General features: G+C 48.0%; 2 protein-coding genes across 5 annotated transcripts in view; one reads left to right on the forward strand and one right to left on the reverse strand.

Moving 5' to 3' along the window:
* The first annotated feature begins 1,032 nt into the window (after positions 1-1,032).
* On the forward strand, positions 1,033-10,141 carry EMC4 (ER membrane protein complex subunit 4). The gene is made up of 6 exons (XM_069760755.1): positions 1,033-1,143; positions 1,914-2,002; positions 3,168-3,279; positions 8,564-8,717; positions 8,823-8,983; positions 10,001-10,141. The coding sequence occupies exons 2-6, from the start codon at positions 1,923-1,925 to the stop codon at positions 10,034-10,036; spliced, it is 543 nt and encodes a 180-aa protein (XP_069616856.1). The 5' UTR covers positions 1,033-1,143; positions 1,914-1,922; the 3' UTR covers positions 10,037-10,141.
* A 45-nt stretch (positions 10,142-10,186) lies between these two features.
* Positions 10,187-14,068, reverse strand: part of SLC12A6 (solute carrier family 12 member 6) — a 55,443-nt gene continuing 51,561 nt past the window's right edge. For all 4 annotated transcript variants that reach the window (XM_069760719.1, XM_069760726.1, XM_069760742.1 and 1 more), the window contains one exon: positions 10,187-11,130. In XM_069760719.1, the coding sequence (XP_069616820.1) occupies positions 11,039-11,130 (92 nt within the window). In that variant the 3' untranslated portion in view covers positions 10,187-11,038. The remainder of the gene's footprint in view (positions 11,131-14,068) is intronic.

Raw genomic sequence — 14,068 nt, forward strand, 5'->3', positions numbered from 1 at the left:
GTATTGTTTAAATTATTGTACTTGTTTTCATTATGTATACCCCTCCTCACATGTAAAGCGCCATGGAATAAATGGCGCTATAACAATAAATAATAATAATAATTTAAGTATTTCCATTGAATTCCCTTATTGCCATATTACAAGAAGTCATTTCCTGGGCTGCATTTGTAAAATGTGCTGCCATCTAGTGGTGGAGTCTAGTATTGCAGCCCATCATCCCATCATCCCAATATGCAGTTTAGTCCGTCCCCTAAAAATTGGCCCGGTCAGTAACGTGCAAACCTCCCTTGGGGGTAAAGGGCTTAAAAACCAATGATGTCGTTCAAAAGTACAATTCGTCGTGCAAAAAAACAGCTCTCACGTGGCCATATTGGCCAGAAAATAAAAAAGTTATGGGAAAAAGGGGAGCAAAAAAGGAAAACGCAATAAATGTAAATACCTTCGGTTATGAAGGGGTTAATAGCCGCTGGGGGGGAACGTATTGTTTACGAACTGCAAAAAAAAAAGTGGTCGGATTTATCAGGATGATTTTTTATACTGTGGTGTGAACCTGGTCTAAGTCTCACTCATGGGATCAACCAAAACTCCACCGTCCACCACAGTGACATTTCCTTTCCACCGCACACCTGCAGAGCCCTCCGTCCGCTAGAGGAACACATCAATGCTGATCGCTGGGCTGCTACATTTCATGTCCTCAGAAAGCGCAAGACTTCACACACGGATTACTGCGCTTCGGCAAAATGGCTGCCGCTGCAGCAGTGAACGTCTAGCCAGGCCTTATCTGATCATATACACAGGCTTCGGCAAAATGGCTGCCGCGGCAGCAGTGAACGTCTAGCCAGGCCTTATCTGATCATATACACAGGCTTCGGCAAAATGGCTGCCGCGGCAGCAGTGAACGTCTAGCCAGGCCTTATCTGATCATATACACAGGCTTCGGCAAAATGGCTGCCGCTGCAGCAGTGAACGTCTAGCCAGGCCTTATCTGAGCATATACACAGGCTTCGGCAAAATGGCTGCCGCGGCAGCAGTGAACGTCTCCGCTAACCTTCCCCTGGTGCTGGGAGTGGATAATTGTGACGTCACTTATAAGCGTCTACTCTCGTCAACATCTGTGGTCGCTGCCAGCTGAAGATTCTGACGGTAATGAGCCGGGTGGCGATGGGTTGTGATAGTGCCGCCTGCAGGTGTCGGGGTGTATCGCCCTCTATCTTCCAGGGCTCCAGTACCTCCGGCCGTAATATAACGTCTTCTGTCCTTAATGTGCCAATATTGTAAGGTCCCAAATTCCCTCTTACTGGCCTGTTCTCTTCCCCAGCCGCTCAGTGATGGGGCCATGTTATATATATAGATAAGAGAGGAGACAAGGAATGCTGAGTTTGGGAATGTACAGTAGTAGCAGCCATTCTGGAAACGTTTCTATAGGTTGAATGGCTCTTTTATGAAGTAACATCCTCTCTCCCCCATTGTGTCCTGCTGATCTAGTGGTCAGTCATCATGTGCAGTGTGTGGGTTACTGCTGAGGTCGGCGATTGGCTGCAGTGGTCGCATGAATGATGTATGTGACGTCACTACTGCGCACAGAATAAATGTGATATAACTGGACTTTTACTGATAATAAAGATGGCGGTCCTCTTGCTGAATGGCTCTAGTCTGCCTCCTCATCCTGTAAACTGCCATATTGGTGACCCGGGGTGTAAATGTCTCCCTTTCTCCTGCTTCTCTTGTTTTGGAAGATTCGGGGCAGCTGAGAGGTGACGTTCGCCCGCTCGCCTCTGCGGAATGGCTGGAGACGCAGGAGAGCGACAGTGTTACCATATGTTGTGCATTTCCCAGGGGGCAGATCAGAGGGTGCAGTCTGGAAACTAATAATGTGTGAATAAAACACTAATATTTCTATATTCGCCCGTCAGGACACAGACATGGCAGCGTCATCACATTTAATTGCAAAAAGTGGACGGCGATTTAAATGGGCCATTGAGTTCAGCGCTGTTGGAACCAGGTATGTTCCATCTTTTCTTATGGAGCCGCGGCCCTAGAGGACATCAGTGCTCCTCTTATTTCCTCCCCACAATAACTCACATCATCAGGTGTGGGAACATTTAGCACCTTCCTGGGAGAAGATGGGAGCAGATAACTTCCTGTGCATCCGCAGCTCTAAAGGTACTGTCACACATAACGATATCGTTAAGGATATCGTTGCAATGTCACGCTTTTTGTGACGTAGCAACGATCCTGCTAACTATCTCGTTATGTGTGACAGCAACCAACGATCAGGCCCCTGCTGGGAGATTGTTGGTCGTGGGGAATGATCAGGACCTTTTTTTGGTCGTTGATCACCCGCTGTCATCGATGGATCGGCGTGTGTGACGCTGATCCAGCGATGTGTTCACTTGTAACCAGGGTAAACATCGGGTTACTAAGCGCAGGGCCGCGCTTAGTAACCCGATATTTAGCCTGGTTACCATTGTAAAAATTAAAAAAAAGAAAAAAAACACTACATACTCACATTCTGATGTCTGTCACGTCCCTTGGCGTCCACTGTGTCAGCGCCGGCCGCAGAGCACAGCGGTGACGTCACCGCTGTTACGGCCGGCGCGGACACAGTCAGTGCAGGGAAACTCTCGGCAGCAGCGCGTGCATTAGCAGCGCTCTTGCCGAAAGCAGTTTTAACCCTGTGGACGCCGGCGGGGGACGTGACAGACATCAGAATGTGAGTATGTAGTGTTTTTTTTTTAACTTTTACAATGGTAACCAGGGTAAATATCGGGTTACTAAGCGCGGCCCTGCACTTAGTAACCCGATATTTACCCTGGTTACCCGGGGACTTCGGCATCGTTGAAGACAGTTTCAACGATGCCGAAGTCGTTCCCCTGATCGTTGGTCGCTGGAGAGAGCTGTCTGTGTGACAGCTCCCCAGCGACCACACAACGACTTACCAACGATCACGGCCAGGTCGCATCGCTGGTCGTGATCGTTGGTAAGTCGTTTAGTGTAACGGTACCTTAACCGCAGGGTTCATCACAGGGGGTCTCCAACTGGAGGAGGACCCCCACTATGAAGCAGTTGTCCAAATGTGACATTGTCTTTTTGTTTGTACCATACTCCTGTGCCTATTACGCTGTTTCCCCCACACTCCTATGAATTCCTTCTTTCCATGTTGTTAGGGGCCGCGGTGAGAGGAGCGCCACACAAGACAGCATGTATCCTGTGGGATATTCTGATAAGCAAGTCCCAGACACCAGTGTACAAGAGTCCGACCACATTCTAGTAGAGAAGGTAATTCTCACGGCTGGCGATTATTAGAGATGTAACTTGTCTGACAGGTACATCATTCATTCTAGAAGGGTCATGTGAGTATGCTGCACTATTGAATGCAGTAGAAGGATAGCTAAAAGCAGCGATCAAGGAATGCAATGGAGTTATAGTAAGAGGGGTTGTCAGTAGGGATGAGTGAATTTGATCAGGTCGGGGTTTATTCGGCGAGCTATAGCGCTTACCGAATAAGCTGCAGAGGGTACCTGGATACATGGAGAGCACCGGCCAATCAGCTGTTCGGCTCCGCAGCGGCATGTGTCGCGGCTGTGTGACAGTCACATCATGTATGGCCTGTTGGGCTCTCCATGAGGTGCTATGACTGTCACACAGCCCCCACACATGCAGTTGAGGCGCTATAGCTTGCCGAATAAGAGGCAACCCAAGCAAATTCACTCATCACTAGTTGTCAGAGAATAAAATGTTGATGACTTACCTTAATGCTAGATCAGTGAGGATCCAACACCCGGCACCACCACATATCCGCTATGGCTGCCACCTCCGAGAACTACAGATCAGTTCCCATAGATTTGAATAGGGGCTAATCTATAATACTCAGAGGGCAGCTGCTGCATAATATACTGAGCCATGTTGTCCAGCTTCATTCAGTGTTCACATCCCGTCCAGAGATAACGACAGCTGGCTTTGATGGTGGTCTGATAAGCATGACCTATCATGAGGATAGGTAATCCGTATTTTATTATATGCCCGGACAACCCCATTAAGTTTGTACTTATGAGGGGAAGCTCCCCTGCCACTTCTCACCATTGATTGAATGCCATTGTCTCCATATGCAGTTAGATTTGGCAGCACTGTTTGTTCAGGGGCACTGTATTCTCTGTTGGGCTAATGTTGGCCAATAGCACAGATGCTCTTTGGGCTAATAGTAGACACTTCCTGTAATATTCTGCCTTTAAAGGGAAGGTACCGCAATTTTTATTTTTCTATTAATCATTATTTATTATATAATTATTTTTAATACAAAATTAAATTCACTTTTAATAATAAGTTTTTTTTTGTTTATTCATATTTTCTTTGGCTACTGGGGGCTGGCCTTTGCTTTTGGGGGCTGTAAGTGTCTGAGAATGACACTTTCACTCCTCAAATATGGCGTTCCCTGGGCATAAGAGACTGCGTTCCCGTCCGACCACACCTCTTGTATTGAGATTGCCTTACCTGTGACCTAGGCATGCGCCCTGGGCTGTCCAGGTCACAGCCATCTTTGTGGAGCCCGAGGTCCTGCATGAGTTATCATCGGCAATGATCAGCAGCCTGGGATTAGTAGTACATTACCAGACTGCAGATCACCGCTGTGACCACAGTATTCAGAGCACAGCAGAGTAATTATCACCCTGCTGTGCCCTGATCACTGGCACAGCTTTGCTATGGCACTGTTATGCCTCTGAAGCAGACATGCACCTCTATAGCAGAGCTGTGTATGTAATGCTATCATTACACCTGACAAACGTGTGTATATATAATTGTATGCAGCTCTCTTCTGTCCTTGAGCAGTGCTGCCTCTAGTGTCAGATCAGCCATGAGGGGGAGGGGCGGAACTCACAAGACATCAGAGAGCAGCAGTGCTAGATGAGAGCACTCATATCTGTTGTGTGTGGTGCCCTTTGCTCAGCACACTCCAGGTAACCTGTGCAGCTGCTTTCCATCTCCCATTTTGCAAATTATTGACTATAGCAGGTTAGACTGTGTGTTGTATTATGTGTATTTTCCTGTGTGTATGAGCATATGTGGAGACACGGCAGGTCAGCAGGTGCTCTAGTCTTCTAACCCAAAACCGCATGTACCAGGACTCATCCCACCGAACGCCCGCTTTCCTTTTACTGTGGGCATAATACTACTCAGACAACACAGGGTGAGGGTAAAATAGTGTGGACATACTTTATTGCACCACAAAACAGGCGAATAACACATAGAACAGTCCCAGCAAAATACCCAAGATGGTGTAAAATTAGAGTCTCACCCTTCCGCTGACTCACCATGATAATAGCACCTTTGACTTCCCCCACCTGTGGCACGCACAGAGAGGAGATACCGACAAGTCCATGTAGATACAAGGCCAGGTGACCGGAGGGTCATAACCTGGCTTTCCCAACCGTGTCCATGGTGACAGGTGGGTCCCAATCCTGTGTTTCCCAAACGTATCTATGGGGCTCAGGTGACCGGTGGGTCCAAATCCTGGCTTCCCCAAAAATATCCATGGGTTCAGTGATGTCAATGAAGCAGATCTGTATTCTACCCGGCTGGGCCGTGGTCCCCTGAGTTGGCATCCTATAGAATGTCAAATCTATGTCTCTCGTGATGGAGCCATGATGTTCTGGCTGCTGTCCTGTTGAGTTTCTGGCTGTCGTTTTGTAAAGAGTTTCTGGTTCTTTGGATCTCTTGGATAACCTGTTAGAGGCATATCCCATTTATATATTTCAAAACTGTTGACCTTCAAGACTCATATGACAACAGTCTATGGTTCTTAACAAGCTGAAAATAGACATGTGGATAATTAAGATTAAATGTTGCATTGTCACAGCGTGCATGTGTATTTTTATGTCTGTTTTCCTTTGTGTATGAGCGTGCATGTGTTATTTACTATGTATAATAGAAAAGATCACATCTTCAAGTAAGGTATACAGTATAAGGTGAAAAGATGTCTGAACCAATCATATGCGAGGCTCCCCAGACCGCTGTGTCTAATCCCGTCATGTGCGACGCTCCCCAGACCACTGTCTAATCCCGTCATGCGCGACGCTCCCCCGACCGCTGCGTCTAATCCCGTCATGCGCGACGCTCCCCCGACCGCTGCGTCTAATCCCGTCATGCGCGACGCTCCCCCGACCGCTGCGTCTAATCCCATCATGCGCGACGCTCCCCCGACCGCTGCGTCTAATCCCGTCATGCGCGATGCTCCCCTGACCGCTGCGTCTAATCCCGTCATGCGCGATGCTCCCCCGACCGCTGCGTCTAATCCCGTCATGTGCGATGCCCCGACCGCTGCATCTAATCCCGTCATGCGCGATGCGTCTAATCCCGTCATGCGCGATGCTCCCCCGACCGCTGCGTCTAATCCCGTCATGCATGATGCTCCCCAGACCGCTGCGTCTAATCCCGTCATGCATGATGCTCCCCAGACCGCTGCGTCTAATCCCGTCATGCGCGATGCTCCCCAGACCGCTGCGTCTAATCCCGTCATGCGCGATGCTCCCCAGACCGCTGCGTCTAATCCAGTCATGCGCGATACGTCTAATCCCATCATGCGCGATGCTCCCCTGACCGCTGCGTCTAATCCCGTCATGCGCGATGCTCTCCAGACCGCTGCGTCTAATCCCGTCATGCATGATGCTCCCCAGACCGCTGCGTCTAATCCCGTCATGCGCGATGCTCCCCAGACCGCTGCGTCTAATCCCGTCATGCGCGATGCATCTAATCCCATCATGCGCGATGCTCCCCTGACCGCTGCGTCTAATCCCGTCGTGCGCGATGCTCCCCAGACCGCTGCGTCTAATCCCGTCGTGCGCGATGCTCCCCAGACCGCTGCGTCTAATCCCGTCGTGCGCGATGCTCCCCAGACCGCTGCGTCTAATCCAGTCATGCGCGATACGTCTAATCCCATCATGCGCGATGCTCTCCAGACCGCTGCGTCTAATCCCGTCATGCGCGATACGTCTAATCCCATCATGCGCGATGCTCCCCAGACCGCTGCGTCTAATCCAGTCATGCGCGATACGTCTAATCCCATCATGCGCGATGCTCTCCAGACCGCTGCGTCTAATCCCGTCATGCGCGATGCTCCCCAGACCGCTGCGTCTAATCCCGTCATACGCGATGCTCCCCAGACCGCTGCGTCTAATCCCGTCATGCGCGATGCTCCCCCGACCGCTGCGTCTAATCCCGTCATGCGCGATGCTCCCCAGACCGCTGCGTCTAATCCCGTCATGCGCGATGCATCTAATCCCATCATGCGCGATGCTCCCCTGACCGCTGCGTCTAATCCCGTCGTGCGCGATGCTCCCCAGACCGCTGCGTCTAATCCCGTCGTGCGCGATGCTCCCCAGACCGCTGCGTCTAATCCCGTCGTGCGCGATGCTCCCCAGACCGCTGCGTCTAATCCAGTCATGCGCGATACGTCTAATCCCATCATGCGCGATGCTCTCCAGACCGCTGCGTCTAATCCCGTCATGCGCGATACGTCTAATCCCATCATGCGCGATGCTCCCCAGACCGCTGCGTCTAATCCAGTCATGCGCGATACGTCTAATCCCATCATGCGCGATGCTCTCCAGACCGCTGCGTCTAATCCCGTCATGCGCGATGCTCCCCAGACCGCTGCGTCTAATCCCGTCATACGCGATGCTCCCCAGACCGCTGCGTCTAATCCCGTCATGCGCGATGCTCCCCCGACCGCTGCGTCTAATCCCGTCATGCGCGATGCTCCCCCGACCGCTGCGTCTAATCCCGTCATGCGCGATGCTCCCCCGACCGCTGCGTCTAATCCCGTCATGCGCGATGCTCCCCCGACCGCTGCGTCTAATCCCGTCATGCGCGATGCTCCCCCGACCGCTGCGTCTAATCCCGTCATGCGCGATGCTCCCCCGACCGCTGCGTCTAATCCCGTCATGCGCGATGCTCCCCCGACCGCTGCATCTAATCCCGTCATGCGCGATGCTCCCCCGACCGCTGCGTCTAATCCCGTCATGCGCGATGCTCCCCCGACCGCTGCGTCTAATCCAGTCATGCGCGATGCTCCCCAGACCCCAGCGTCTAATCCCGTCATGCGCGATGCTCTCCAGACCGCTGTGGTTAATCCCATTACGTGATACACTACACTGTGCACTGAATCTAGATACGTGTAGTGTATCACGTGCTTCAAATAATCCCAGCGTATCTAACCCCAGTTTATGATACAGTGAGCTGCTCCAACTAACAGTATTGGTGCCGCCGTCCATCTTCAGTGACATTGTCTACTTTTCTGTATCACTGTGATCTTAAACTTCATCCTTTATCATTTTACAAACCTCCAGAAGAGGAGGTGAAGGGTAACGTCAGACACTTCAGCAGATTCCGACCAAATTTACTGCAGTCGTAATGTGAGCTAGCTGTACATTAGGTGTTGTGGCAAATTTCAGCAGCTGCTCCATCTAGTGTTTAAAAGTGGAAATACCAAACTTTTTAAAATTATTTTTCATAACTTAATTAAAAACAAATGACATTTAAAAAAAAAAAAAAATGTTATTTTGAACAGCGTTGCTGGGACATCGCCCTGGGACCACTCAAGCAGATCCCCATGAATTTATTCATAATGTATATGGCTGGGAACACAATTTCCATCTTCCCCATTATGATGGTGTGTATGATGGCATGGCGACCCATACAAGCCCTGCTTGCGACACCTGCTAGTAAGTGATTATTTTGTTTCCATTCAATAACTGGTTTGAGCCATGTGTTTTTTTAAAAAGAAAACATATCCATTTTTACAGCTTTTTTTTTTTTCCCCCCCTAAGCATTCAAGCTCCTGGAAAGCTCCGGTCAGCGGTTTCTCCAAGGCTTGGTTTATCTCATTGGAAACCTTCTGGGTCTTGCATTGGCGGTTTATAAGTGTCAGTCTATGGGACTCCTGCCCACGCATGCTTCTGATTGGCTGGCCTTTATTGAACCACCTGAGGTTAGTCGTCATTATTTATAATAAAGTGACATTATTCTGCTATCCGAAGCTACAGTTGATCTTTGAATGGGCATAAAAAAGCAACATGGAAACCAGGACACTAAAGTGATCAGGGCCTTGGTGTTTCAATTCATCACCAATTGTAATACCTCTTACGATTAAAGGAAACCTGACATCTTATACGTGCTGACTAGTGAATCAAGCAATGTGTGTGACTGTTGGATATGCAACCGCGAGGACTCAAACTTATTTTCTGAGCACACCGAAGACACTTGGTTAGTACATGAGCATGCTCAGATAACACCTTATCTGAGGATGTTCACTAGTGCTGCCCGAGTCACTGGCAGCATGATTTCAGCTAAGTATATTTCACTCTGCTGCGGCGTTTTAGATATAAAAAACACTTTAAAAACTGCAGGGAACTGAAGACCAGTTGCACAGGTTTCTCACCGCCCGCTGCCACTGTCAGGTCTTTCCCTGCACATGTCTGTATAGGGAGACACCTGTCACTGAAGGGGAAGCGGGTGAGGAGAAGCCGCCAGGGAACCACATGGTGGATTTTAACGTTTTTTTTTTCTCTGAAATGCCATAGCAGAGTCAGGTAATTGGCAGTAATACATGCTGTCTATGGATCAGTCGGCTTGTATTATCTGTCAGGTTCCCCCTAGTTTACATCCAACACCCTCATCATTCCCATGTGACAGATGGCTGGCTATATGGGCACTGTGCACTCCGGCCAGTCCATTATGATCCTTAGGGAAGAGTCAGACGGCCATATAACTTGGGCGAGGATTGCAAGGCTCGGACTGGCCGTCGGATCTCGCGACCTGAGCATGATACTATGTATTTCTATGCAGCTTTCGGGAGCACCGCCGGCCAGTCCATGCGTTACTTTGTGATTCTCATACCTTACGTGATGAATCGCTACATTCACAATCCATTGTGAAACATATTAATGTGAACCTCATTCTACTTGCGGCCAGCGGCTTACTTATTACTTTACCTTTCTTCTTTTAGAGAATGGAGTACAACGGAGGCGGCCTCTTACTATGATTCCTTGCCATAAAGAAGCATACCCAGGGCAGCAGCTGGCACCTCCTTTTCAGATTCCTGACATATTTTTAGTTCTGTTCCCTTGTAATAAATTATTGTACCTACTGTATGGTGTGGATTATATTATACAAAATAATCATCACAGCCGGCTATATAGAAAACGTTTTATTCCAGCGTTTGTTTGGAACATCCTATAACAATGAACAGCGACTGACGCAAACCCTGACGAGCGAGGAGGAAGCTGCTGCGTCGCTCAGTCCTAGCATCATTCCCTTGACAACTGCTTCTTCCCACACTTCATTAATGATCATTACAGAAACACGTAACCCGTGGAATGACGCATCTACCAATAAATTAAATCTGGGTGACTTGTTCTATCCCGCTAGACATAAAAATGTGCAATACAAGTAAAAACATGAAACGTTTACTTTGTTCCCGCTGCTCTCGGTGTACAGCTCCAGGACGTAGGACATTCCCGCAGAACGAGGACAGACACATGGGTTTTAATGTACAATTTGGAAAGGGGTATCTAAAAAAATGCATACTGACTAGGGTCATTTGAATGGCCATGTTCCCAGCCATGTGCGGAGTTAAGGCGTGCCGACTCATTGTACCCTTAATGAATGAGCCCCTGGTTTCTCTACCCCACCCCCTATAAAAACTGTTCTGAATGACTGGGGGTCCTTTCTGATATGTTGTAGAAGCATTTCATGCTCGCTGCTGCATAGAGTTCAATGAGGGATCTCTGGACAAGGTGAGAATTACTGCTAGTCATCCCTTTTGTTACCCACCATGTGCCTCCAACTTCCAATCAATAACACCATGTTTTTTTGGCTTGTAAAGGGTTCAGGGTTTCTTTAGCTTCTGTAAGGTTTCTAGTTTTCTGTTCCTCTCACAGAAACACTTCTATGAATGGTCTGTACGTTCAGTAAAGCAACATCTTCATCAATATCTGTGGTCTTCTGCTACGGCTGGAGTAATGCCCCGTGTACCCTACGTGTATTAGGAGTAGATGGTGATGACCTCTGTGCCACCGCCTCTCACCAGCAACACTCGCTCCAGGCCTTCAGTCAGCACTTCCAGGAACTCCATATCTGGAGACATCTTTGGTTAAGGAATAATGTGCATCAAGTGTGTATGGAATCAAACTGGTTTTAGAAAGTTTGTTTTGGGGCTCGTTCACATGCTGCGTTCTTGCCACTTTTATTCCTGTTACATGGAAAAAACAAGACGGCATCAGTAAAGCGAGTGAAACTTCTGAAATCTCATGCACATGTGCTACTTTTTTTTTTTCTTGAAAATTTGAGCCACAACATTTTCTCAATTCTGCGGCATGTCCGTTCTTTGAGGTTTTTTTTTAGCATTTTTCACCCATGTAAATGAATGGGAAAAAATACATAAAAACTCATGCATTTTAAACAGCATTTTTCCTGCAGCAAACACTCAATGTGTGCGCAAACTCTTAGGCTATGTTCACAATGAGTTTTTTAAACAGAATCTTGAAATCGGGAAACTTTCTGGAGGGGGGAGTTTATCCGATATGATTTTGAACGGATTTTTTTCCGGTGGTGTTATTTGCAACATTTTGATTGGACAGTGTCATGTTTGGAGAGATATCACTCATGATCTGCTTCAAAGAAGAGCCGTCCACTATTTTTTTTCCCAGCATGTAGAAACTCTCTGTTCCGCAGTTTTTGTTTGCTTTGTTTTTTCAAGGCATTAAACATGAGTTTTCAAGTGGAAACCATTTCAAGAAATGCTCCTAGTTTCCTGATGAAAAACTACAACAATGAAATAATAAAAATATACAAAGTTTGGGAGTGCTATAGTTGTACTGACATGAAGAATCGGGTCATTTTTACCCATAGAAATGAAACCCCAAAACGGTGATATGTTTTGTTTTTTTCCCTCCATGCAATATTACCGCATTTGGATTTCATTCCAGTTTTGTAGATAAAATGAATGGTTTAATTTAAAACTACAAATTATTTATTATTATAGCGCCATTTATTCCATGGTGCTTTACATGTAAGGAGGGGTATACATAATAAAAACAAGTACAATAATCTTGAACAATACAAGTCACGACTGGTACAGGAGGAGAGAGGACCCTGCCCGCGAGGGCTCACAATCTACAAGGGATGGGCGAGGATACAGTAGGTGAGGGTAGAGCTGGTTGAGCAGTGGTTTGGTCGATCGGTGGTTACTGCAGGCTGTAGGCTTGCCGAAAGAGGTAGGTCTTCAGGTTCTTTTTGAAGGTTTCAATGGTAAGTGAAAGTCTGATATGTTGTGGTAGAGAGTTCCAGAGTAGGGGTGATGTGCGAGAGAAGTCTTGTATGCGATTGTGGGAAGAGGAGATAAGAGGGGAGTAGAGAATGAGATCTTGTGAGGATCAGAGGTTGCGTGCAGGAAAGTATTGGGAGACGAGGTCACAGATGTATGGAGGAGACAGGTTGTGGATGGCTTTGTACGTCATGGTTAGGGTTTTGTACTGGAGTCTCTGGGTAATGGGGAGCCAGTGAAGGGATTGACAGAGGGGAGAGGCCAGGGAATAGCGGGGGGACAGGTGGATTAGTCGGGCAGCTGAGTTTAGAATAGATTGGAGGGGTGCAAGAGTATTCAAGGGGAGGCCACAGAGCAGGAGGTTACAGTAGTCGAGGTGGGAGATGATGAGGGCATGGACTAGGGTTTTTGCAGATTCTTGGTTTAAGAATGTACGGATCCGTGAAATATTTTTGAGTTGAAGGCGGCAGGAAGTGGAAAGGGCTTGGATATGTGGTTTGAAGGGGAGATCAGTGTCAAGGATTACCCCGAGACAGCGAGCTTGTGGGACTGGGGAGAGTGTGCAGTCGTTTACTGTAATGGATAGGTTAGTTGGGGGGGTCGCGTGAGATGGGGGAAAGACGATTAATTATGCATGATTGTAAGCGGTCAAAGCGGGAGCAGGAAGATAGATGGGAGGACAGTTCAAGATGGACGTGTTGTTCCAGTAGTTTTGAGGCATAGGGGAGAAGTGATATAGGGCGATAGCTTGATACAGAGGATGGGTCAAGAGAGGGCTTTTTGAGGATAGGTGTGATTGAGGCATGTTTAAAGCTTGAGGGGAAAACACCAGTTGTTAGCGATAGGTTGAAGAGATGGGTTAGGGTTGGGATGAAGACTATGGTGAGGTTTGGGATGAAGTTGGATGGGATTGGGTCAAGTGCACAGGTGGTGAGATGCGATCTTGAGAGTAGAGTGGAGAGTCGATCATCTGTAATGGTGGAGAAGTTGGTTTTGGAGGTGGAGGGCTGGGTAGTTGGGAGGAAGGGCTCTGGGGGTTGTCGACTAAAACTGTCTTTGATGTTCTCAATCTTCCGCTTGAAAAATGAGGCAAAGTCTTCAGCGGAGATAAGTGGGGAGGGAGGAGGTGCTGGGGGACGGAGGAGAGAATTGAAGATGTTGAATAACTGTTTATGGTGGTGAGACATGGAGGATATGAGAGATGAGAAGTAGGTCTGTTTAGCTGTGGCGAGTGTGGTCTTGAAAGTAGTGAGGGACTGTTTGAATGCGATGAAGTGCTTTTTGAAGTGGGATCCTGCAAATTATCCTGCAAAACCAAGTCCTCATAGGGCCATTGACAAAAACTAAAAGTTATGACTTTGGGCAGAAAGGGGAAAAAATGGTAGAGTTCAGTAAACCAGATGCCTTGCATTGCGTGTGTGAATTATGCCATATACAGACTAGTATCTCTTATCTTTTTGTGCACTAATGCCAAACAGCCAACACTGGATTGAAAGTGGTTGTTTCATCGGTATTTTTTGCACCTGTGTGTTTGCCATCATTTATCGGGTCCGCTGCGCCCTGCTGGTGCATTCAGTTGGAGGCTTCAGCAGGTAAAACATCTCTGCTTTTTTCTGTGACTTTTTTTGAATTTTTTGGAGGATTTGCAAGTCCTCTTTTTGTGTCGGTGAGCTTTTATTCAATGTTTAGCGTTAGGACTGGCAAATTGTAAGGACCCTTGACGTGGGTTGCCAGCTTACGTATTGAGGC

The sequence above is a fragment of the Ranitomeya imitator genome, chromosome 1, assembly GCF_032444005.1.
Source record: "Ranitomeya imitator isolate aRanImi1 chromosome 1, aRanImi1.pri, whole genome shotgun sequence".
Classification (NCBI taxonomy): domain Eukaryota; kingdom Metazoa; phylum Chordata; class Amphibia; order Anura; family Dendrobatidae; genus Ranitomeya; species Ranitomeya imitator.

Bases quoted from the DNA above. Each gene is read 5' to 3' on its own strand.
- EMC4 (XM_069760755.1), top strand. From the start codon at position 1,923: ATGGCAGCGTCATCACATTTAATTGCAAAAAGTGGACGGCGATTTAAA. The intron at 2,003-3,167 runs GTATGTTCCATC...CCATGTTGTTAG, and splicing joins TTCAGCGCTGTTGGAACCAG to GGGCCGCGGTGAGAGGAGCG. The intron at 3,280-8,563 runs GTAATTCTCACG...TATTTTGAACAG, and splicing joins ACCACATTCTAGTAGAGAAG to CGTTGCTGGGACATCGCCCT.